This window comes from Solanum verrucosum, unplaced genomic scaffold, assembly GCF_900185275.1.
Source record: "Solanum verrucosum unplaced genomic scaffold, falcon-dt-bn FXZP01000094.1, whole genome shotgun sequence".
Classification (NCBI taxonomy): Eukaryota; Viridiplantae; Streptophyta; class Magnoliopsida; order Solanales; family Solanaceae; genus Solanum; species Solanum verrucosum.
In genome coordinates, this window is record NW_026019970.1 from 4000273 (window position 1) to 4024501 (window position 24229).

Below are 24229 nucleotides of genomic sequence, written 5' to 3' on the forward strand. Positions count from 1 at the left end.
ATAAGTGATTTTTTTTCCATTAATCAAAGTCGTAATCGAGGAAATATCATCTTAAAGAAATTATTTATTTACTGAATATTAATTTATTGAGATTTTACTTAAATGACGTTCAGAAAAACTAAAGATATTATTAAATTAAAAAAAATTATAATTTCCAAAGAAAATAACATTTTAATTAATAAATAATATAGTTGATATTTATAATAAATAATAAATAAAATACTATACTCTCTTCCGGAACCCAAAAAGTATATAAAAAAATAGGGGGACCATTTAGCAAATTTAGGCGCGTGTGTATAACTTGCCATAATAGCGCGTGAGTTATTGTAAGTAAAAAGAAAGACCTTTTCCAGAGCGAAGAAGATGATAATTGAGAAGAAGAAAAGGGAAGAAGGAAAAAAAGACGAAATTCCCGGAAAGAGAAAAGGAAAAACCAAACACCCACCATAATACACGAACAAATAACCAAAATTCCCTAGTTTTTCTCGCAAAAAATACAATTTAAATATTTTGCCCACAAACTAACAAACCTTGTAAAGTTTTTTTTTTTTTTTTTCAAAAAAAGAAAATGATTTCATCATTGGGTGCAACTTCTTCTTCGTCTTCATCATCTTCATCAGCTGCTGTTCGTGTTGAGAAGGCAACGAGCGAGTTCTTGATCGGTCCTGATTGGACTATGAATATTGATATTTGTGATACAATCAATTCTAACCAATGGTAAATTGTTTTTTTCTTTTTTACATAATTAGCAAAACCCCTTTTTCTCTACTTCTTTGTTGTTGTTGTTTTTATGGTGAAAGGTGAGAAAGTTGACATTTTTTTATATGGGGTGTACTTTTTTCTGTGTTTCTTGTAAGTTTAATGGTGGGTTTTTGTTTCTGTGTTTTCTTGATGGTTTATGGAAAAAAAGGGTTTTTTTTTTCTGAAGTCAGTCCTGTTTGGGCTTATTGATTCATGTGTGGGTTTCTTCTAAGACAATAGAAATTAGGGTTGTTTTTGTATTGGGATTTTCTTTCTGTGCTTTTTTTCTAAATTCTGATAGTTTGAAGTCTTATTTAAGACTTATCAGTCTAGAAGTGAACTTTATTTTGATTTTTTTACTGTGTTCCATTTGCCTTTGGGGAGCTTTTGAATGTTAGGGAACATGTAGGAGCAAAGTAAGACCTTTTTAGGTTCAAAGTTGTTGAATTACCCAGCTTCACATGTGTATACAATTTATAGCAACCAAGAATGGATTTTCACTTGTATCCAAGAATTATCAAGGGGAGCCAGTTCTTAATTGTTTCTTATTCTTGTTTAGATTTTTCTAGGTGTTGAGCTATTTAGAAGGATATACAAACTACTCATTCTCATTTCATGAGAGTACTAAATATATTTCAAGGAAAGTAGGGATTCTCGATAATTAGTTCTTTGAACATCGAACTTAATTAAAGGACTACACACATCCTAGTTTCAGTTACTATGCTCCATTCTCCATTGCTTGAAGTTGATGTAAACTATATGCATAGAGCTAGAACAAGTGGTAAATAATTTAAGGTTTGATTTAATTCTCCCCACTCTATACAGGTTGGCAAAAGATGTTGTCAAAGCTGTGAAAAAGAGGTTGCAGCACAAGAACCCCAAAGTTCAGCTACTTGCTTTAACAGTACGTATGTTGGAACCTCTCCTTTATTTATATAATTTACAGTTAGTAAAATTTCATTAGCAATTAGGGCCATCAGTGGTGTCAGAGGCTCTACACGTAAGCCTTGAAGAACAGGGTAAGCGCTCCACCTCACCTTATTTAGGTTGCGCCTCAGTGTATGCAAGGCACTATGGTGTTTGCCTCATTGCCCATGAGTTCCATCTTAAACAGAGTGGTAATAAACAATAAATATGAAATCCAAAGATATTTATGATAGTTAAGAAAATCATTATGAATGAAGTTTCTTTTTGTTTAGTTCTTACTTAATTCTTGTATTACATTTTTTTTTCTTCGTTGCACCTTTTTAAATGAAGCCCACACTTATATTGCACTAACACTTTTCGCTTTTGATAAACTGTGGGCCATATTATTGACTAAAATAGAACTAAGCAGAATAGTATTTCTTTTTACCTGGTATTGATATCCAATCTCTTTTTAAGGTATCAAGCTGCGCTAACTTTTGATGGCTCTAATGATTCTTCTTCTTGCTCTTCTGCCTACAGCTTATGGAGACAATGGTGAAGAACTGTGGTGATAATGTGCACTTTCAAATTACTGAAAGAACCATATTGCAAGACATGGTCAAAATTGTAAAGAAGAAGGCAAGTTTTGTTCAAAATACTTCAGTTCTTTCTGATTAGATGCATGTATCATCTCAAGCTGAATTTGCATTTGATAATATATGGCATACTTTCTTCACCTTTTATTTTAATACTCTTGCCACTCTTTTGATGATTTTGCAGACTGATATGCATGTGAGAGATAAAGTGCTAGTACTACTGGACTCTTGGCAAGAGGCATTTGGTGGCCCTGGAGGAAAGTATCCCCAGTATTATTGGGCTTATGAAGAATTGAGGGTTAGTAACTCAGATGTGATGTTTTAATTCAAAATCATTTTTTGTGTGTTAATAGGCTTGTGATTTCATTGAGATACTTGTAATGACATTGATTTGTTGGTTTGAAATATTACCTTTGAGATAGATGATCTCTTCCTCCAACGATCAGTTGGGAAAGGGATTTATGCAGTTCATTTCTGTGTTTTGATATTTTTAATGGAATTGTTCAGATGTTTTCTTTTTGGTTCTTTTGTTTGTTGTTTTTCTCCCCTATGTGGTGGGTGGGGTGTCACTTTCTTTCAAAAGAAACCTTCTCCAAGGAGTGAAATCCCATGCTTAAACATTTTGTGTTGAAGTTATCTTTTCTAGTAACCACCTTGGTGTCATGATCATGGCAGCGTGCTGGTGTTGAATTTCCCAAGCGTTCATTTGATACAGCTCCTATCTTTACTCCTCCTGTTACTCATCCTGCACCAAGACAAGCGCAACCTGGTTATGGAATGCCAAGCAATTCATCAACAAGACTTGACGAGGCAATGGCAGCAGAGGTGGGAAACTTAAGGTAAGTCAATTAGCCCTTGCAGACCTATTGATCGTACGTTGTTGCACTATGGTGGTTTGTGTTATGATTCACACTATCATTTCTTTTGTAAACTAAGTTTTTGCCTTACAGCTTGTCCAGCATAAATTCTATGAGGGATGTTGCTGATCTGTTGGCTGATATGCTTCAAGCTGTGACCCCAGGCGATCGTTTGGTATGTACATACTTTACTCTTCATGCACCTCATTAATAAAAAATCTTTAACCCTTTACTATCTTTTATCTGTCTAGGCTGTAAAGGACGAAGTTATAGTTGATCTTGTTGACCGGTGTCGCTCTAACCAGAAGAAGTTGATGCAAATGTTAACAACAACAGGGTAATTATGTCTTTTGTTTCTTGTGGTGTTCATGGGGAAAACGGTGATGCAAATGTTAACTAGACTGGTGTTAGTTTCCTTTATTTTTTCAGTATATTTTCTTCTATTAAAATTTGTTCTGATTTATCCTAGGGATGAAGAACTTCTTGCCCAGGGTCTTGAATTGAATGATAACCTCCAAACTGTACTGGCTAAACATGATGCAATAGCTTCAGGTTCTCCACTCCCAACTCAAGTCTCAAATGACAACTTCTCTGCAAGAGGAATGCATGATCCAAGCCTCAAACCTGTTGAAGTTAAACCAGCCAGTCCAACAGCAGATGTCAAACCTTCTGCACCAGTTCTTGTAGCAACCGCAGGTCAAATTGATGAAGAGGAAGATGAGGAAGACGACTTTGCCCAACTAGCTCGAAGGTAAATATGGAGATAACAGATGCATTTATTCCCAATTGTAAGTACCACATTGCATGTATGTAGTGCCATGGCAATATAACAGTAAGATGTCAAGACTAGCAGGTTATTACACTTTCATGCGAAGGAAATTTCAAAATAGTCGTCCTTGACTCACTGTTAGAGTACTTTTTAATTGTCATGTTGATTTTCCCAAAAGTTCATCTGGATGAAGAGAGGAAAGATAAGGGGGTGGGTAGTGCTCAGCAGAAAGATTAGTAACTTTTAGTTGGATTTGGTAGAAGTTTTTGGAAATCAGAAGTTCTTTTTGTGACTGTATGGTGGTTTTATGGCTGTAGTTTGTCCTCTCTAATGACGTTCATGCTTGTGCTGATGCAGACATTCAAAAACTAGTCCATCAGCCCAAACAAGTGAAGGAGTGGTCTCTGCCAATGCTAGCAATTCTATGGGAGAACCATTGGATCCTGTCGCAAGCAATGCATTAATTCTTCGTGACCCACCTGCAACATCCACGAAAGAACAAGACATAATTGACCTCTTGAGCCTCACCTTGTCATCAAGTGTATATCCCGAAACATCACAAAATTCTGCTTCAGCTACTCAAAACAATCAGGAGCCGCTTGCCTCAACCACACATGGGAATCCATACACATCTCAAGCTTATATTGGGTATCAAGATCAGAGCTTTAACAGTTATGTAGCTCCTTGGGCTCAGCCCCAACCCCAACCCCAGCATCAGTTACCACCCCAGTTTCATCCTCAATATCAACACCAAGGCCAACCTCAGTTTCATCCTCAATTTCAACACCCAACCCAAGCCCAGTTCCAGCCCCAACCTCAGCCTCATCCACACCAACAACCTCAATCACAACTTCATCATCAATCCCGACCCCAACCATCCACTCAGCCTCAACCGCAGCAACCCCAAGAATCTTCATTACAATCTCAGCATACATCACAACAGCTTCCACAATCTCCTTTGCAACCTGAACTGAACCAACAACCTAGAACTCAGCAAGAACTTCATCCTCAGTCTCAACTGTTATCACCTCGTGCTCAGACTCAGTTCCCACAGTACTCTGCTTATCCACCTCCACCTTGGGCAGCAACTCCCGGATATCTGAGCAATCCAAGTCCTTCGTCCAGACCAACCTACATGTACTCAACTCCACAAGCAACCACAAATACACCTGTGTCTTTGCAAGGCGCTAGACCCATACAGAATATTAACTCGTTCCCCAATATGGGAAGCAATGGTTTAGCTATTAATGGCGACACTCAAGTTCATCCCAACCCCAAGACAACAACTCCCGCTTCTGGTCAAAAAACCTTCATTCCATCTTATAGGCTGTTTGAAGATCTTAATGTTTTTGGCAACGGGGATCAAAGACACAACTCATCTTCTGGTTTATCAGGAACTAACAGCCAAAGTATGGTTGGTGGACGAAAATGAGAAGCATTTGTGGCACATCTTCTATACCATGCTGTCAATATGTACATGATTGGACCGTCCCCCACCCCTTCTACCCTCACTTGATTTGGTTTTTTGGAGTTTGCAGGCAGAATAGTGTTATAAGATTGATTTAATTCTGGCTGTTGGCTGTTACATTATCCGTGTTTATGTTATGCCACAGTTAAATAATCTCTTAGGGTGATGAGGTTTGAAATCTGTTACTGAAGTTACCATTGAGTTGATATATTTTTCCTCCCTTCTTTGTTATGGGATTAGGTTTATGTCTCTATACTGGCAGTGAATAACTTGAATTGGTGATATTGCCATTTGTTGTAAGATTATTCTTCGTCACAATAAGGATTTGATTATCTTTTAAACTTATTGCTGATGAGTCTGCAACTTCATCCTTCCTTTCTCCATAATCATATGGATCACTTTTCACGACTTCTCTTGGACGTCTCCGCTGGCAAGAAGCTTGCCGAAATCTAGCAGCATCCTAATGGGACTTCACATTTCGAGTTTTGTGTTATTAGTATTCACAATTTCTTTTTCTGATTCAGAGCACTAAACTGGATATGTAAAAATTGGCAATGCTAGAAAAAAAGACATGAACAAATAGTAAGGCGAGGTTCTGCTAGAACTTTTATTTAGTCGAGCTAGGCTATGGTCTACTATATGTATAGACTTGATTAGTGACATGTAAGTAGATACATTATAGAATTGATGGAGACATCATATGATTAGGCTGGCGGAAATGGTGTTCTAATGTTCTTGTAGACAAACATTACGTGGATGTGTGGCTTGCATGTGATGATATAATTATATGAATCAACCTTAGAATGATTAATGTGAATGAAATACTTGGGATTACATGTGTGGCTAATTCTAAGGGGACTTTATAGATGGCCAATTCAATAGGGTTAACGTTGCGTACACACCACATACTCTGGGAAATTGAAGGAAATAAATGGAATCTACTTAGGAAGTTCTGCTTCAAGCTTCAAGAGCAAGTATTACAGCTCGAGGTAATTTCGTAGACTATGACATGGAAATTAAAGAGTGTTGTAGCTAAAGGGCAAATTTAACTTGGAGAGGAATTATGATCTTTTTTATTCCATTTAACACATTAATTGGCCATTCAGCTTCAATTAAAGATTGTATCTAAAATAACGGATTTAAAAACAATGGATTTAAAGATTGTAACTAAAACAATGGATGGGGCTGCTCCTACCTTTGGATGGAAAAATCTTTGGTAGGGAGCGTTACCTCCCAAATGGGGACAAAATCCGAAACAGTCGGACTCTAATGTGGGTATCGAACACTGGGTGGTGAGAAACCCAAAAAACACAAACAATGGAACACAGAACACTGGTTGCCAACAACATATATAAATTATGAATTCAGCTGTACAAATTGAACCAAGGGAGAAAAGAAAGTAGAGGGGGCTGAACTAAGGAAGCACACGGAGAAAATTACAAACTAGAAACAATGAATAACAGATATTTACACCTTTCTTTTACCACCTATTTATCAAATTATTTGCTAAAGCCTCCTCCAATATGTTGAATTTTTTCCCAACTTGGCAACACTCGTCGCTGCAGAGGCTCAATGAATAAGTAGCACAAGACCTCAATGAGCTGATATGTTTCAGAGATGTCAACAGTCCATTTTTGCAGCTGACCACCTCAACTTATGTCTGTAAAATCTTTTTTGGTTCTCAATCTTGAATGTTTCAGAAAATTATCTTGTCGGGGCAATTTCATCAGCATAGATTGAAACACAAGAATCTGCTGCTCCAGCAGCAAGCAGCACTTGATAGGGATGGAAGGTAAGACATCTGACTGAACCTATCTTCTGAGCCATGAAGGTGGACAAATATCTTATGGTGCCTAATTGCTCACCTTCCAGGTTGAAGACTTTGATTAGCTGTTTAGCTGAACCACTTGCTATAAGGGGTGAATGACGATGAACAGCTAGGGCTGTTAGCGATCCCCTATGAGCATCAATTGTTAAGTAAGCTTCCTTGAGATTTCTCATATCAAGGAACTGAATATCACCAGCTTGAGAGGCACTGATGATCTAAGAAACAAAAGAAACAGTTGATGATTACTGGTATGCCAAAAGAGAAAAGAAGATCAAAGAATAAATTTGAACAAGATAACAGTGGTCACCTTTGCTGGTTCAAGTCCAGGTTGAAAGCCGATCCCCACTACTCTCTCTACTCTTTGGGTGTGCGGCCGTGATGCACAAACAAGACTAAATAAATACAATTTGAGCATTAAATGAGAAATGACACAAGTATTTCATGCAAAAACAAAAAATGTATGCATGTAAGTCCCTCTGTTAACATACAAGACGAATTAGTAGAATGGATACCCATCCTGGCGTACTGAATTTGAACTCACCGTCTAATAGAAGAAAAAAAAAGATGGATATCACCTAAAAGCCTACAAATCGTACACCAAAAGACAAGCTTCTCCTACAGGACACCCACTCTCAAACAAGAAAAAGAGAACAGACCTAAAAGTTGGATAATGCAATGCCTATGCCATCACATCAATTATCCTATAGAAGATGTGTAGAAAGGAGAAAAGAAAATCACCCAAATATAGTAAAAGCTTCAACTTACAGTTCAGGCATTCGAATATCAAATAGTTTGACACATCCATCCACAAAGCCAGCAGCAAAGTGTCCTGCGTGAACTTGAGAAGCTGACTGCAGTACATCAGAGAGATATAAAATGTAAGTATCTATCAGAGATAGAATGAATACACATTGAAATTCTAAGCAACATATGTCGCCGCCTAGTTGGAAAGGCGTAACAAACTCACGAGTGCTTTATTTTATAACAGAAACTGTGGATAACTGAAAAAGGGGGGAAAGGATTCATCCACAACCAACTCCTTTCAGAAGACTAGCCCTTCCTACTAAATGCAGGACTCAGCAGAAGCATCCTAACCTCTTTTTCATCCAACCGTAAGCATTACAAATAAATCTGTATGACTTGTTCTTTTATAACCTTAAAAGTTTATTTGACTAACCATATTATAAGGCAGTTCAATTCAAGACGCATACACCTCTGGCCAAACCTGAATCATGGTGTGTTTCAAAAGCAACGTCTTTTAGACAGCAGTATCAACTCTTGATGCCACCTCTATTCCCAAACTTAGCTTGATACATCAAACTAAATTTAGTATGAACTTAGTCAAATATCTTAAGTTATTAGGCTGTTAAAGGGATTGCAATGAACAAGACCACTATTTTTTCCACATATCAGCTCCCCATACAACCACTCCTTCCTAAATAGGGATATATCAACCATAACAGCTAATAATTTAAAGAGTTGTCATAACAACCTGCTTCAAAGTGTTGTCCCTGGGTACAAAAAATTTCTACTAAACACATAATATACTAGAGCGGTTTGAACATCTTTTGAAAAAAGTTATAGAAGAAAAAAATATACTGGAAAAAAGTTTGTGCATAAAAGAAGACACGCCAGATAGTCTATAGTATTTTGAAGAGATCTGGAGTGCTTTGTGAGTGAAAATATTCTTTAGTGTCCCGTGTAGTTTATGTGTTGAATATTTTAGGATTTGATGCAACTTTCTTGGTGTTAATAATTTTAAAAATTCATAGTTCCAGCAAATTTAACAGATAAAGTTCGATAAATATTTTTCCAAAGACTTAAGTATTAAATTTCAGGGAACTTAAAAGGACCAAAAATGTTGAGTGCATATTTGAGGACTATTTTTGTCAGCTCGTGGTAAACTTAAAGGACCAAAACCGTTAAGTGCGCATACCTAAGGGGCTACTTTGAACCTAGCCTCAAACACAAGGGACAATTTTTGTCATTTTTTCTCGACCACACAAAGAAGTCTAAAATAGCAATTGAAGCAAAATGGGCTTTTGGCATTTCATGCTGCATCAATATGAGCTGATGCTGGGTTTTTACCAATTAGTCATAATTATTGCAGACAAAGAGCATTAGAATCTTAATGGTAATTGATCATATATACTAATGCCATAAATCTTAAAGGGAAATTCCGAAAACTCACCAATGCTGAGATGCTGCAATCTGAGGATGTTGGAATTGTATTAACAAGTTGTTCTTTGTCAAGATCCCAAGCCATGATTGACGAAACTTCACCAGATGAAAACTGGTAACGAATTGAAAAAGTTGTATAAGAACATTAATAGCACAAATGAGCCAGACAAAGATACACAATAAATCCGAGATATGAAAGGAAAGAAATTCAAGAATTTTTTAAAGTAATACATCTAACCAAAATGGAAATTGAAGGTACTAGTGCATTCATATATTAATGTCTGAATAGCTAATATTACACGGTATTACCAGATATCCAGACTGCTGCTGCCAATCCACAACAGCGTTCACACTACGGACACCAGGTCTGTGACCTTGAATGGACGAGAATGCAGAAACTAGTCTTTGTCGGCCTCTTACAGTATAGTCTTTCCAAATCCGGATGTTCCCATCACCTTTTATATAAACAAAAGTTTGTTAAAACTTTAGGCATCAATGAACAATATAAATTAAAAGTTTGTTGCAGCAAAGCTTTACTTGAAGCAACAAGGAGCAAACTCTCATCTAGCTCATTGACAAGACACAGTTTTGAAATTCCTTTATCAGGGTAACTGTGGTTATCAAAGCTATTAAGAAGGGTAGCCTCCTCGTAATTCCATACCCTGTTCATAAAAACACAAGGAGCATGATATTTTATGCATCACATACAAACTTAATGGCAAAAAACATTAGAAGACTTGAGATAACAAAAGAATGACAAAGATAAGCAACTGAAAGAAAAATCCATGAGCTGATACAGGAATAGTGAAGCAGTGAAATAGGAATAGTATACATCACAAATCACCCTCCTTTTAACACATTATTTAATTCACAACGAGAATGCCTCTGATGGAACTGATTGAAACATCATTAACTAACCTTTTTTCTGTTAATTTGCTATAACTGAATGAGAGAATCTAACTCAAGCACCAACTCTAAGAGAAAAACTTCAACGCTATGACACACTCCAAGAAATGTTAATGATTTTTCTTGGCGGGAGGAGCATATTTCCATTATGTATTATGTTCTTTTAGATCGACTCACATTCAAACTTTCCACATGATATTGACTGTTTACTGACAGACATGAGACAACTAGATAAGCTGAAATTGCAGATTATGCAGCTCCAACTAAGATAGCACCTGAACCAACCTATCCTATCCAGTATTTTTCAATAATAAACTGAACCAAGTTATTACAGCAATAATGGATTACTTAGGTTGATGAGATTCTTCTACCTGATTCTTTCACTCTCATCTGCAGCAATAACAATAGGTGAGAAGGGCTGCAGCAAAGCAGTTTTGGTGCCAATCTCAAACTTAGTATCCCAACTAGCAATTTGATTGTGTAGTTTGCTTACAGCTGAAACAGAAAAAACATTGCTCATTAAATTTTAAACTTCATTTTATATAGAATATTTTGATAAAGATATCATTATTTATAAATTATGAGAAAACACAAACAAGAGAAGGTATGGATACAAAAGGGAAAGCACGTGAACAGACTCACAAGAGTGTTGGCACTTCGCAATGAGGTCAAGGGCCAACTTTTCCTTCTCTTCCCTTCTAGCAACCATCTCTTCACTATCATCAGCTGCAGTAAGAAGTGGCTTTGAGAAGTGGCCACAACTCCAATTGTAGATAGTTGGTTGGGGAAGAAAACTGCGTTCTGAAGGTCCAGAAGATCCAGCAGACCCCAACAATGGGTCAGCTAATCCTGAGTCTTGAGAGTGCATTAGGTGGGGCCTGAACTCTAAAGAGCAAACTCTTCGCATTCCTGTCAAGTAACTAGGCCGTGGGGGACTAACAGGAGGAGTTCTAAAAGTCAGAGGCAAATGTCCTGCAACAACAGTTAAACGAGGCCAGAATCACTTCAAAAAAGTTCCTAAAAAGGTATTAAAATGAAATGTTAGTGGACTACGGATGTATATAGACTGTAACAATATGGTAATCACATTCATCCAGAAAAAAGAAATGGACCAAATCTCCCAGAAGCCCTAAAATTACCTCCGTTCATATCAAACCAAGATGAAGATCGAGCCAATCCAGCATAACCAGTGTTTGGAACTGTTGTGGATTCACCAGTTGACTTAACAGATTTGGCAACAACCTGTTCAATCCCGATAATGGAAAGGACTCTCCGGCCAAGACCTGCAATACGTGGTGACGGATCCTTTGCCAAGGCACACATAGCCAGTACACACTGAGAATAGAGTGCATTGTCTAGAGGCCTTGATCTTGTATGATTTACAACACCATTGGTAACAGCATCATTCAAGATTCCGGGATCAGAAAGTTGAGAGGAATCATCAGATAAAGGTGATCCATGTATAACGCCGGGTGTTGCAAGGGGGCTGCTGGTCGAGACTCTCCCATCCCGAGATATGGACTGACTGTCACCCCCCACTCTCAATAAAGGAGCAATAGGAGACGGAACTCTACTTCCATGTGAAATACTGTGAGTCGGGGTTGTATACCCACTACCAGAACTCTTGACCGCAAAAGAAGGCAAGGAAGTTAGCAAGGAATTAGCCTGAGGCTTCCAATATGCAGCGGCTACTGACTTCAGATGCTTGTTATGCCCAAAGGCAAAACGTGCCAAAGCTGCAAAAGATGGTAGAACATGAACCCAACTCCTACCAGTTAGAATTCTGTGCATAGCAGTGACTACACAAAAAGAAATACTAACTACATGGTGTATACACAAGATCAAGAAGGGGCTTATAACGGGAAATCAGAGAACTAGGCATGATTGTCAGGCAACTGATATTCACATCCAACAATCAGAACTCACCAAGCATGAAAGAAGCAACTTTCAGGCTGAATTACTTGCACTACTAAGTATACAATTGAGCAACCACAGTAAAGATTTGCCATTTAGACATGGATATCACTTTTTTTTCTTTTATTTTATTTTACAGCAAAAAAAAAAAGATTTTTGGACAAAGAAGTGACATGACAGCAAAGAATTATATTTTTGGCATCAGATTCCTCCTGTAAAGTGAAACAACAACAACAAACCCAGTAGAATCCCACAAGTGTGATCTGGGGAGGGTAGGATGTATACACACATTTTATTTTTTTTTGAAATTAGTAATGTTGTATTCCTCAACATTAAGGCTATGCTGGTGACCTCCAAAAATTCGTACATAGAGGGGCAAGGAAGGCTAATTACAAAGATCACACATAACCCCTGCCTTTGTGGGGATAGGGAGGTTGTTTCCGGTAGACACTCAGCTCAAAAGAAAAGTAATCAAAGCAGGAACGAAAGGAAAATAACGGATCCTTCAAAGTGAAAGATAAGCAAAATTCATAATTGGGACAGATAACATGCATGAGGCACCTCATCATACGGAACTGTGGCAAAACCTTTCAAATAATATTGCAACAAAAGTATTTTTCCTTCTAGGAAATAAAGACCAAATATTGGGAACTGAGGGTGTGAAAACAGTAAGTGTATCAAAAAGAAGAGTCTTCAGGGAGAAGATTCAGCAAAAGCATACCTACAGCAACCTCCACTCGAACCAAAGGGCTTCCATCAGAAGCAACACTTAAAAGGCTCTTAATTATACTGACTTCAGTCCTAACCTTCTCCTCATCATCACAGTCTTCATCTCCTCCAACACCATCCCTAGCTGAGTCAAATCCAACATCAAGTAAAGTCCCTAGAGCATAAGTAGCTGCAGCACGCACCTGAAATAATGATTTTTTTATCTAATTGTCAAAATCTGAATATTTCACTGAAGACCCACTTGCAACCACTTGACACAAAATTAAACTACCCAGTTCTTTCCTTTCACCAGTTGGCAAGTTCAGCCTATTCCTATTAAGAGGGGCAACACAAACCTCAGGTTGGGGCTCAGACAGCAGAGGCGCAAATATTGCTGGTGCATCTGCCTGCAAACCTAGTACTTGAGCCTCTGTGAAATCCTCCCACAGTTTTCCCAGACAAAGGCACAGCCATTGAAGAAAAAGTGGTTCAGTTTGTGCCTCATTAGGCGTCGATCCCTGAAGATGCTTCAAGCAGACATGTATAAGACCCGCTTCAGTACAGGCCTCCTGACCCCGTCTGTGACCATCCACAATGACTGCTAAAACAAATGCAGCCATTGCCCTTTGCTCTGGATAAGCCTCCACACTGTCAAGAAATCTAATGAAATATGTATGTCCTCCATCCTTTACAAGGTCAACCTGACAAGACTTTTGACTCAAAGGAAAATAATAATCTTATTAGTATAGAAGTAGATGGTAGAGTTTATGATATCATAACTTACAAAAACAAAAGAGAATAAGTATCAATATAAACGCATACTCCATAGGTGTAACAGATTGCAAATTAGAATCGCCAAATTTGGAAAAAAACAGAACAAAGACTACAAACTAATCAAAGTAGTTTGAAATATACAAAAACAAAAACAAAAAAAAAAAAAAAACAAACTATCAGAGAGCTGAAGCAAGAACTCCGCCTCTTGCTCCCCAATTAGCATTTGGTTCAGTAAAAGAGGCTCGAGATTATAGGTCTATCACAAGTTTCATCTCAGAAGAAGTATCACTCCATTCTTTCAAAAATTCTGCTTTGTACACCAAAGGAAAGAACTTTAAAAGTTTAAATACCACAAAAGTTGCAAACTCATGTCCTATTGGTCTCCAAAAACATGACGAAATGTCACAAAATAAAACAAATAAAAAGAGGAAAATTAGTAAGACATGGATAGAGTCCACGGGAGTCCAACAGGTGTTTGATCTATCAAGCCAAATTCCGGTGTGCATGCTTCTTAGATAGCAATAACAGAAAAGAAAATGGAGAACTTCATATAGAAGAAATAAACACATAGATGAAATACATTGGAAATGATATATTAGACAACATAGATGTTGAGTTACAGCCAAACCATGTACCTTATCGAGTGCAAGGATCTTTGTCCAGATAAAGACAAGAATTTGTCTAAGATCTGGAGTGGTGGTTTGCAAAAGTTTTAGAACATAAGGAAATATTCCAACAGACAAGGCCTGGAAGTGTTCACTTACATATTAGTCGCAAAGTAGATGCCACAACCAATTAAAGAAAATGGAAAACTGAAGTCAATTGTAAGTACCAGATCAACAGCCCAAGGTCCCATATCGAGAAATCTTCCAAGAAGTACAAGTGCACGAAACCTGTGGCATTGACTAAGTAACACCTAATAAAAACGTAAATTGGTTACAGAGGCATGCATGAGGGGAAAAAATGCACAAAGGTAACAAGACTACCAAATGTAAAAGTAACCCTAGCAATAAATAGCAATGACCACTAGCAGCTCATATTTGAGGGAACTACAGTTTCCTGTTTCTTTATATATCTAAGTGTCATGAGGACAATCACCAAGTAAGTCAAACCTACTTCATAATTCAAAAAAAATGCTCTGCTCAACCAGCAAACAGACCAACCACAATATCTGCTCTGACAGATATGATGCATTTTTTACCTCAACAATTTCACTAGAAAAACTTTGCTTCTACCCCAAAACTTTAATAACTTTCCTCAGGTTAATTTCTTTGCATATACAAAGTAAGATTCACCATAATCATTAAAAAACCAAATTCAAAAAGAAGTGCACTAATCTACTAGAATTGATAGATCACTTCCGTTTTTCAGGAAACATGGGAAGGAAGTTCAAAAATTCAACTTGAAAAGGCCTATGAAAGAAATGAAGTATGCATGATGTGCCAAGAATATTAAAACAGCATTAGGAGGCGTTAGAAATGACAACAGGAAAAAGTTTAATCATACCCGCATCTCGACGTAATACGAGGGATGGTTCAAACATTCCTCAGCATCATGCCAAAGCATTTGTGTCACATTTTCCTTTTTAAAAATTCAATAAAGCTAAATCTTAAGCATGATAACTATTTTCCTAAAAACCATTTCTATCAAAGCCGGAAGAGACAGCAGCCAATGCTTTATATCAAGTAAGGAGCAACCAATACAATTCTTTGATTTTCTTGATAAGTAGGGAACAGCAAAAGATATTGACCAATGAATTTGACTACAGCAGGGATATCCAATATTTTTGTTCCACCTGTTCATCAAATTATTAAAGAAACAGGAGATGGGGATAGATGGAACCTACATCCCAGAAAATTTACTTAAAATCCCTACAAGATGGCAAGAAGAACAACGGACAGTCCCTCGTCTTATTTGGACCATGAGAAATTTCCTACCTGTAACACTATGGGCAACTGCTCTGGAGGCTTTTTATCCTTTGATCCATGGTCAAGCCATACTTCAAAAGCTGTCAACTGCTCTGTGAAAAATGGACTTGGCTGAAGACATACAAAACAGGGAATATTTAATCGCTGCATAATATTCTTCAGGATTTGGAACTATGACTACACATATCAAATGGATGGTAAGCATTAAGCCCACCTGAAATTCTGCATTGGGATCCTCAACTAAATTTGGAAGCTGTGAAAGACAGATTTCTGCTGCCATGTCCCATGCATCCCTAGCATACATGTAAACCACAGGTGAGAGAAAGGTAAACATGAACTTTAGATAACGTGGAAATATTCAATGGAGTTACCACATATGGTGCTGATGAGTAGGTGGTAGCATCGGGTATGAAATTGGTGAACAATTTGCAGAGCGCATGATTCTTTCAGCAAGTAAGAAGTTTCTGAACAAACTAGCAACTAACAGATCTTGCCTGAACAGTCTCTGAAATAGATCTGCATGTTTGAAACTAGTACTTCAGAAAGAGACTAAAATGCATAAATTATCATATTTGTATCAATCCAAATAATCTATTCCATTACCATGTGGTAGAACATTCCAGGCAATTGTGTCAGTAACTGCAGTAAAAATCCAATTCAGCTCGCCAAGAAGTGTCTTCCGATCAGTTTGCCGGCCAGGAATTCTATCAATCAGAGAGTAATCAAGCGACTCATGAAGCAACGAACGAGTGCAAAACCTAGAAGCCAAAAACACATGAGGAAGAAAGATTTAAATGGTCAACAATTGTTGCAAGAAAAAATGCTCTCACTTAACAAATACGAGGAAAAAAGAAAATTAAAATCAAATTATTTGATAGAAGAAAATGTATCAGTTTAAACAAGAAAGAAGCAGCATACTAGGTTTAAGGACTTGGCAACACAAGCACACAGAGGCAACTAAGAGACAGTTAAGTATTTACTTAAAACACTATATATGGAAACTCACTAAGATAGCTTTACCTATTACACAGACTGGCACGAGAGATAACCATTATTTCGAGTTCTTTTTCTCTACTTTTATCTTTTTGGCTAGAGGCTGTTCATTAACAGTGAACATGGGGATGACCCCTATAATATTTTTAGAGGGAGAGAGAAACTAGGTAACATCATAAAATGAAAATGCCAAGGGAAACTTTACTAAATTCCATCAATCAAGAATTGCAGCTATGCCTGCTCCATTGAAGAATTGGATAAGTGTAGGAGAAAGAAGCAGAAGAGAAAAGGAAGAAATGAAAAACAATTGTAGAGAGCATGTCACCATCTCAATGCCATTTTGATGGGTGTTGTGAGGCAGGAAGTGAACACATCGGCTGGAAACTCAGCACTCTGTGGAAGCGTCTCATGTGCTTCACAAGCAGCAAGCAGAATACTATCCCTTGTAGAAGTTGCAGAAGAACCAGAAGCAGTCCAGTCCTGAAGCTGATCAAACAAAAGCATCGAAATTAATGAGAGTGTGTGATTAGGAACGGATAGATCATCATTACAGCGCTATTAAGTACATAAATGACGTAAACAATTAAGAGTATACCTCTATGAAGGCATTAACAATCATCCCAGCAGCAGAGCAGTCAAATACATAGATCGATGGTGTCTTCAACCAGGAATCCAGGTCGCTGATTGGCAAAGGAATATACTGCGTATAACTCTAAAACAAACACCCAAATAAGAAAAGGCAGAAATCACCCACAGCCCTGAGAAAGCAATCGGGTAAGAAAGTAAACCTTATTAAATAGCCAAATTTCACCATTGGCTGTAGGTTTAGGAACACCGTGTCCATTATAATGGAATAGAACTCGCTCTGACTTAGCATACTTTCGACAAGTTGTGCAAAGCTTCTTGATTTCATCAACAGTAGGATCCAAGGAAATCTTATATTTAGCCTGCATAAGGTTACATATCGTGTTTGGTCATCATAACCTACCCATTCATATATCAAGGCTAAGACCTTATCAACTGTAGATATCAAATTGGTGGTCAAAACATTTTCTTACCCTAGGTTGCCACCTCTCATATTGTTGGTTCAAAGTTCTCCCAATTGTCTCAAGTGCTTTTTGAGGTGCCATCGAAAATGGATCTGTCAAATAAGAGATAGGAATTAGTACCATTAGTAATTATTAGTCTGTTGAATTTCAAGCACCTAATCTTTGAAATTAAGCTGAGACGCAAATAAAACAACCTATAGTTTTCAAATTACATCTTATACCCTCCCCCCCCCCCCCCTTCAGACCAAGAGAATATGACACCAACACCATGAAAGTTTGCTGAGATAAAAATATTCAGATTGCTTCAAGTGAAACAGACTCAGCCAAAAAGAACCATCATCAATTATGATTTTTTATTTGTTTGTCACTGCTAAAGTAATAACCTATGTTGCACAGATCCTTCACTTACTTGCCAAAATCAGATCCTTCCTTTATCCCCTACCGTGAAAGGACAAGACAGGAAGCTGATGCCAATAAGCGACTCTTATTGGATCCAGTTAGTACGGCAAATGCTTTGAACAAATTGAAGTAGACAGAAGACTGGAGACACATTGAGAAGTCAAAGAAGGCAAACTGAACCAGATGATGGAGGAAACGAAGGAAAGGCAGAAAGTTAAGATTAGGAACTACAGTCCAGGTACTCTGTTGTTTGTCTCCTCAAACTTTTTCCCCGAGAAAAACCGACCAGAGACTCGGCTTGAGGTCTTCATCTCTGTTCGTTTCTGGATGCTAACAATGTCCGAAATCTTCTTCAACTGAAGTATATCATAGGGACAAAGCACTTTTCTTAGACAGACTTATGTTGAGACTTCTTATCAACCAGGGGGAGCAAAACATTGCTAGAGAAGCCTAGATTAGGTGGTTTTGAAATATCACAGGGTAAGTGGAGCTGCTTGAGACTCTGTTCCTATAAATATTACTTGTCAAGAATGGCACTTCTCTGAGCCATTGATCTGACATCCCTGAGTTCCGAAGCCACTGCGGTTGGCCCAAAGGGATGGCTTGAGACGGATTTCTCAGTCAACTAAAACAAAAGAAAAATGAGGTTTTAGTTGGATCTATAATTTTGGGACACATTCAACTATTGCTGGCGGTAAGTTCGCAAAATGTGAATATTCTCTACTGGAAAAGCATACATTCTTGATGGCATGTCACATCCACTGTGCAGATCCCCCCCCCCTGGTACGCAGGCAATTACCAAGATCTCACAGTGCATTGGCTGAGGTTCTAGATGGTTAAATTTTGCACTTATTCATTTAAAGCTTTCTATGAGAGTGGAGAACCTATCATTAAGTTTACTACGGTTGATTATCAAAAAAATAACTTTACTACGGTTATTTATCAAGGAACAAAAGGAAGTGTTGAATAATGAAACTTCCATGGCTTCAGGAGAAGTCTATCCTGAAACTTGAAAGTCCAGGTTGCTTTTGCAACAAGTCCTCCCAGAGCATATCAAATTCAAGTCTTCTTTGTGAACTTCATCAATAGCTAATTCTTGAGAAGTTGTAGCTATTGTCTATGTCTTTTCAACAACTATCGCAATCACAATGCAAGTAAGAAAATTGAAAAGTTATAATCCTTTAGAAAAGGTCTCACTTTAAAACAAATTTACCACCGACATTTCTTTCTTAGGGGAAAAGGGGGAATTTATGAACAATCATCCTTCAGAATATAAAGTACACTGAAAATTACTAAAAGTAAATAGAATGAAATACAGAACATTAAATGAAATATAGCAAAATGAAGATCGGTAGCTAGTTATTGTACAAGCAGAACAAGAAGAAGAAGAAGAGACGTACCAACCCAACACTCCATTCGAGCACAAGGAGATATCTTTATTACATCAGGTGGATCAACGCTGATGTTTAAACACAAAACAAGGGCAACACATCCTGTTTTCATCTGCAGAAAATTTTGCATGCTAAGATGGACAAGAAGGTAAAAGATTGGGCATGTTTACTGCATGGAGGGTAAGTTCCAAATGCAACTTATATTAGCGAGCTGGCAAAATACAGTTGAAACACGTTGTTCCTCAGGCATTGCATGTGTCAAGTAATACTTTACAGGTTAATAAGCAACAAGTAAAAACAAATTTTATCAAACAACGAATCCAAAGTCACTTCTGGACTCCTTTGCAAAACTGTTGTTTCAATCTACCAGCACTAAGACCCTTCGGGGTGGCCTAGTGGTTTGAGCTTGGGACTTCCATGTTGGAGGTCTCAAGTTCGAAACCCCTTGCCAGCGAAAGCAAGGGGTTTGCCTTCTGGGTCGAGCTCGTCGCACCAGGCTTTCCTAGTGCGGGTTACCTCTCCTATGTGGTTTGCGAGCTATTGCATAGGAGCGGGGGTTTTACCCTGTGCGCACCCAAAGGGTAGCGGCTGCGGGTTTCCCTTGTCATAAAAAAAAAAAAAAAAAATCTACCAGCACTAAGCTGTCTCTTTCTTCAAAGAAGTAAACAATCACATCCAGATACCAGTAACTAGCACACAAGGGTACACCATTCGCAATATATTGTTGAAGGAATACACTTTATCATAGTGCCTGGACATAATCTAAAGATGCATATTTAAAAAAAAAAAAAAAAAAATTGGTCCATAATCGCCTCCACTTCTCATGTAATGGACCTCTATTCAGATTAGAGGGGAGGTAATACCTTAGTTATTTCACAAACTAAAGAATACTATGGATGACTCTAGTGCAGTCTGTTTAAATATATATTTTTTATACTTTCAGTGCAAGGAGAATAATACTTTATTGTATAAACAGTCAATCTTGATAGATGAATCTGGATGACTTCAGTGCAGTCCATATTCATCATATACATACTTTTGACGCCAACATGGTATTATACACCGTACTCCCTTTTCGTAATCCAAAAAACTAATAAAGTGTTTTGCTTGTTAAAAAAAAAGTGATGTTAGTTCAGAATTAAGGTAAACGCACTCTTTATTGTAAGCTTAATCAACCCCCAGATTTATAGAAAAACATCATTCCATCTCAATGCTTGTATTATCTCAAGGGGATTGGGCAAAATTGAAATCCAAACCAAAATCCAAATATTATGAAATATTTGTTTGAATTCCATACCACTAATTGGATTTTGGAATTAATTCTTAAAAAAAATGGATTTGGAAATTTGAGACTTCAAATTTTCGGATATCTAATAATCTGAATGTTCTATACCTTATATTAATCCCTACCCATTAGACATAAGCCCAAATACCCAATACTAAGTTAAGAACCCGGCTAAATCAGTTAATATACCCTATTAAGGTTATGATTAATGCAAACTGAGATGCATTTACTGTGGTTAATGGATGGTGCAATTTAATATGAATAACTTTATTTGGATGTTAATTGTTTCAAAGAAGAAGAGCTCAACTTATAGGCTCAAACTGAAAATCCAAAAATAACCAAACTGATTAATAAAAAACCTAACTTGAAAACCCAATCCAATCCGAACTTATTTGGATTGTAATTTCTTGAATCGAGAAACCAAAAATCCAAATTGAAGTTCTCATATCCAATATGTTGCCAAATTCTTAACCCTAATTATCTATATGCTATTATGCATTTTATTTTAGTTATTGAGGGGCATAATGAACAATGGCATCTTCAAACTATACTCCAATTCATTTTAAATGTCTAGATTAACACTAAAAGAGGACCTCACAAAGTCAAATGTGTGCGGACTTCGACGGCCATTGTTATTAAAATTTTGGCTTTTGATACAACTACTTCTACCATTACTACTATTGAAGCGTAATAGTTGCAACTTTTCTTTCCGAAGAAACTATGATTATACTCCTCATCCCGAATTAGTTGGGTACAGGTATATGAATCATCACTATCCATAAAAATTGAATATTTGCTTTTATGTGATGGCTATGTTTTTAAGAGCAAAAAGCGCAAAAGAAGTGACAAAGTCCGGGGAGCTTGAAGAGAAAACGAAAAGTGAAGCATATGCCCCTTTAAGGTAAAGTGCACAATTAGAGAAAATTAGAGAACACCAAATACATGAATTTAGTACTAAGCTAATCAAATTGCAATTAATATAACTATTCCAACATCCATATATAGCAATGTCAAAATTAATCCAACTTCAAAGCTGAAATTAAGGAACCGACCCCTTCTCGTTTGGATCACTTAGCCACTCATTGGTTAAAGCCCACATTTCATTGAAGCATATAGCTTCACCTATGAAACGATAACTCCTCGCTTCGCTGCTTCAATAGCTTTTAAGTAATGAAGTGATAACTTTTAATAACACAAGATAAGGTGAGTGTCCAGAAACTTGCACACGCGTCAATTATATCATGGGGTACCTGCTACCTCCCATCAACACTGGTGTCGGGTAGCTTGCCCATCAAGTCTTAGACACGAAAGACTTGGTGCTTTCTCTCTCTGCTGAAATTTGAACTTTGAACTGATGTTTCTCATGATTTTCACCCACTACATTGACAGCTAGACCACAATCTTGGGTGCTTACAATTTAACATTTGCTTGTGATATTAAAATATGTTAAAGTCGTATGAGCTCTTCCTATGTTCTTTTCTTTCCAGCTGTTTCTAATAAAATCCATTATCCCACTTTGCCTCAAATTGAATGTCCATATTTATCTATTGATCCCTCTAAAGACAATATCCATATAGCAAGAAAATTGTGTTCAACCACATATTGTACTCTAACCAAATTAAAACACACTCTACTTTCAGTCTTACCAGAAGACCTTCCCACAAAATCCCTCCCATTAATCAACAAGTGTCTTGATTGACACATCAATTTCTCCCTTTCTAGAAATTGGTACACTTTAGGGGAACCCCCACTTCGGGAAGGCAGTGGGCAGAATACTGATCAGCAATTAACAAGCCTCTTGAAGTCCAATGTTCTAAGCCTTAAAAAATAAAAGAACAAAATGACCCAATAAGTTCCCCCATTTGGTATCTAGCCCCATTGATTCCTTAATATCCTACATGTTGGAAGTCAAAACATGACATTTCAACAGAATTACAGAAACCTAGGAATTTTTTTAAGAAACCCACATAAACATTTAATCTCATAGCAGAATCACTTCATCCTCTTAATCTTTAAGGAATTGTATGTCGATGTATTTAGTCAAGATTGATATTGGTTAACGGATTCTGCAATATTGGAAGACACTACGGGCATGTGCAAAGTGCTCTAATCAAAGTAACAACATTTTCGACATAAGTTTATGCCAAACGCATCTAATAAGAGCACAATAAGCAATTAGTTTAACGGAAATTATCATGTCTAACTCCCCAAGTTAACATCCAGGATGAAAACAAGCTTCAGCTTTACTACGGCTCACAAAGGAAGATACTTCTTCTGCAATGGTGACAAATGAGAACTCATGCTCCCGTACAGTTCTAATCTTCACAGTGAATCACGAAGTGTTAAATTAATCTAATACCCAAATTCCGCCAATTCCTTGCAGATCGCAGAGTAGTCATACCAAAATCACAAACTGCAAAGGCTGGAATCTCTTGTTCGAACCTCCATCTTTGAACTGGCTGTTAGAAACAAACTTGTTTTATTAAATTAAATCTCAGGATACCCAATTTAAAATGTCATTGATGTCTACTTTCTCTTCCAATTTTTTGAATTATAAGCCAATCCTAGAATAAGATTCACTCTGGAGAAAGCAGGCTATCTTACAACGGATAGTAATATTCAACTTTCAGATGAAAATCAGCTGACAAATCAAGCAACAAGCTGATGCACTGCACCACTAACCACCTTGCTTATACTCCACGAGTAACAATCAAGAAACTACTCATCAACTTGATATAAATCCTCATGAATTGGCTCATCTCATTCGAATACTGGTAAGTAATATTTTTCATGGCAAACCAAGGACATTGAGATAAACAAATGAAAATGACACGAAAAGAGCACAACTTACTCGGTCCCTAGGCCGCCATTTAGAGACCAACCCAGTGTCAGATGGACCAGAAGGAACAGAATCCTCAAAACGATCATGCCTAAGCTCACACAACACAATTGTCTGCGGAAAATAAGCCATACTTGTTGTCGTCATCGCATTATCAGCAACCCCACCACCAACATAGCTACTACTAGCAGTGTCCAAATCTCTAACATTATTCCTTTCCCCATCCTCATTTCCAAACTCATCCAAAGCAGCTGATGATTGTGACAACCTCGACGCCATCAAATCCCCCAATGCCATTCAAATCGCAATAATTGAAGCTGAAAATTTTCCTAACCTTGCCCTAATCGAACAGATTTTGGAGTGAAACTCATAACCCAGATCGACCCAGATACCAAAAACCCTAAAGATACCGTTTTTATCTGGTAATTTGCAATAAAGATCAGGGTTTCAGTAGTGATGGTAAAGGGAGATTGAAAAAGGTTGTTTCTTGAGGATTAATCAATGAAACCAGTGAACCAGCGACGGTGAGAGATGGGGAGAAGGAAGGAAGGAGAATCCAGCTTCAAGAAGGTTCTGGAAAACCCTAAAAGAAACCCTAGAAGATGGTGTTGATGAAGAAGAACAACAAGAAGAAGGAGGACAGTGCGGCTGTTGAAGCAACAAAACGAGAAAAAGAAGAGAAGGAGAGAGTTGTTGT

General features: G+C 37.5%; 2 protein-coding genes across 2 annotated transcripts; one reads left to right on the top strand and one right to left on the bottom strand.

Moving 5' to 3' along the window:
- Positions 1 to 369: 369 nt before the first annotated feature.
- On the top strand, positions 370 to 5551 carry LOC125817016 (TOM1-like protein 6). The gene is made up of 9 exons (XM_049496604.1): positions 370 to 717; positions 1567 to 1645; positions 2188 to 2286; positions 2428 to 2541; positions 2919 to 3082; positions 3194 to 3275; positions 3352 to 3437; positions 3570 to 3851; positions 4227 to 5551. Exons 1-9 carry the CDS (start codon positions 569 to 571, stop codon positions 5299 to 5301), a joined length of 2130 nt encoding a protein of 709 aa, XP_049352561.1. The 5' UTR covers positions 370 to 568; the 3' UTR covers positions 5302 to 5551.
- Positions 5552 to 6670: 1119 nt separating this feature from the next.
- Positions 6671 to 24225, bottom strand: LOC125817013 (regulatory-associated protein of TOR 1-like). Its single transcript, XM_049496601.1, has 23 exons — positions 23545 to 24225; positions 19418 to 19520; positions 17628 to 17710; positions 17358 to 17516; positions 17165 to 17281; positions 16895 to 17055; positions 16180 to 16334; positions 15948 to 16092; positions 15791 to 15869; positions 15586 to 15687; positions 14481 to 14564; positions 14284 to 14394; positions 13231 to 13584; positions 12888 to 13077; positions 11392 to 11988; positions 10895 to 11224; positions 10624 to 10747; positions 9884 to 10008; positions 9656 to 9801; positions 9357 to 9458; positions 7931 to 8016; positions 7473 to 7557; positions 6671 to 7380 (listed from the first exon to the last, which is right to left on the bottom strand). Exons 1-23 carry the CDS (start codon positions 23827 to 23829, stop codon positions 7042 to 7044), a joined length of 4062 nt encoding a protein of 1353 aa, XP_049352558.1. The 5' UTR covers positions 23830 to 24225; the 3' UTR covers positions 6671 to 7041.
- Between the last annotated feature and the right edge of the window lie 4 nt (positions 24226 to 24229).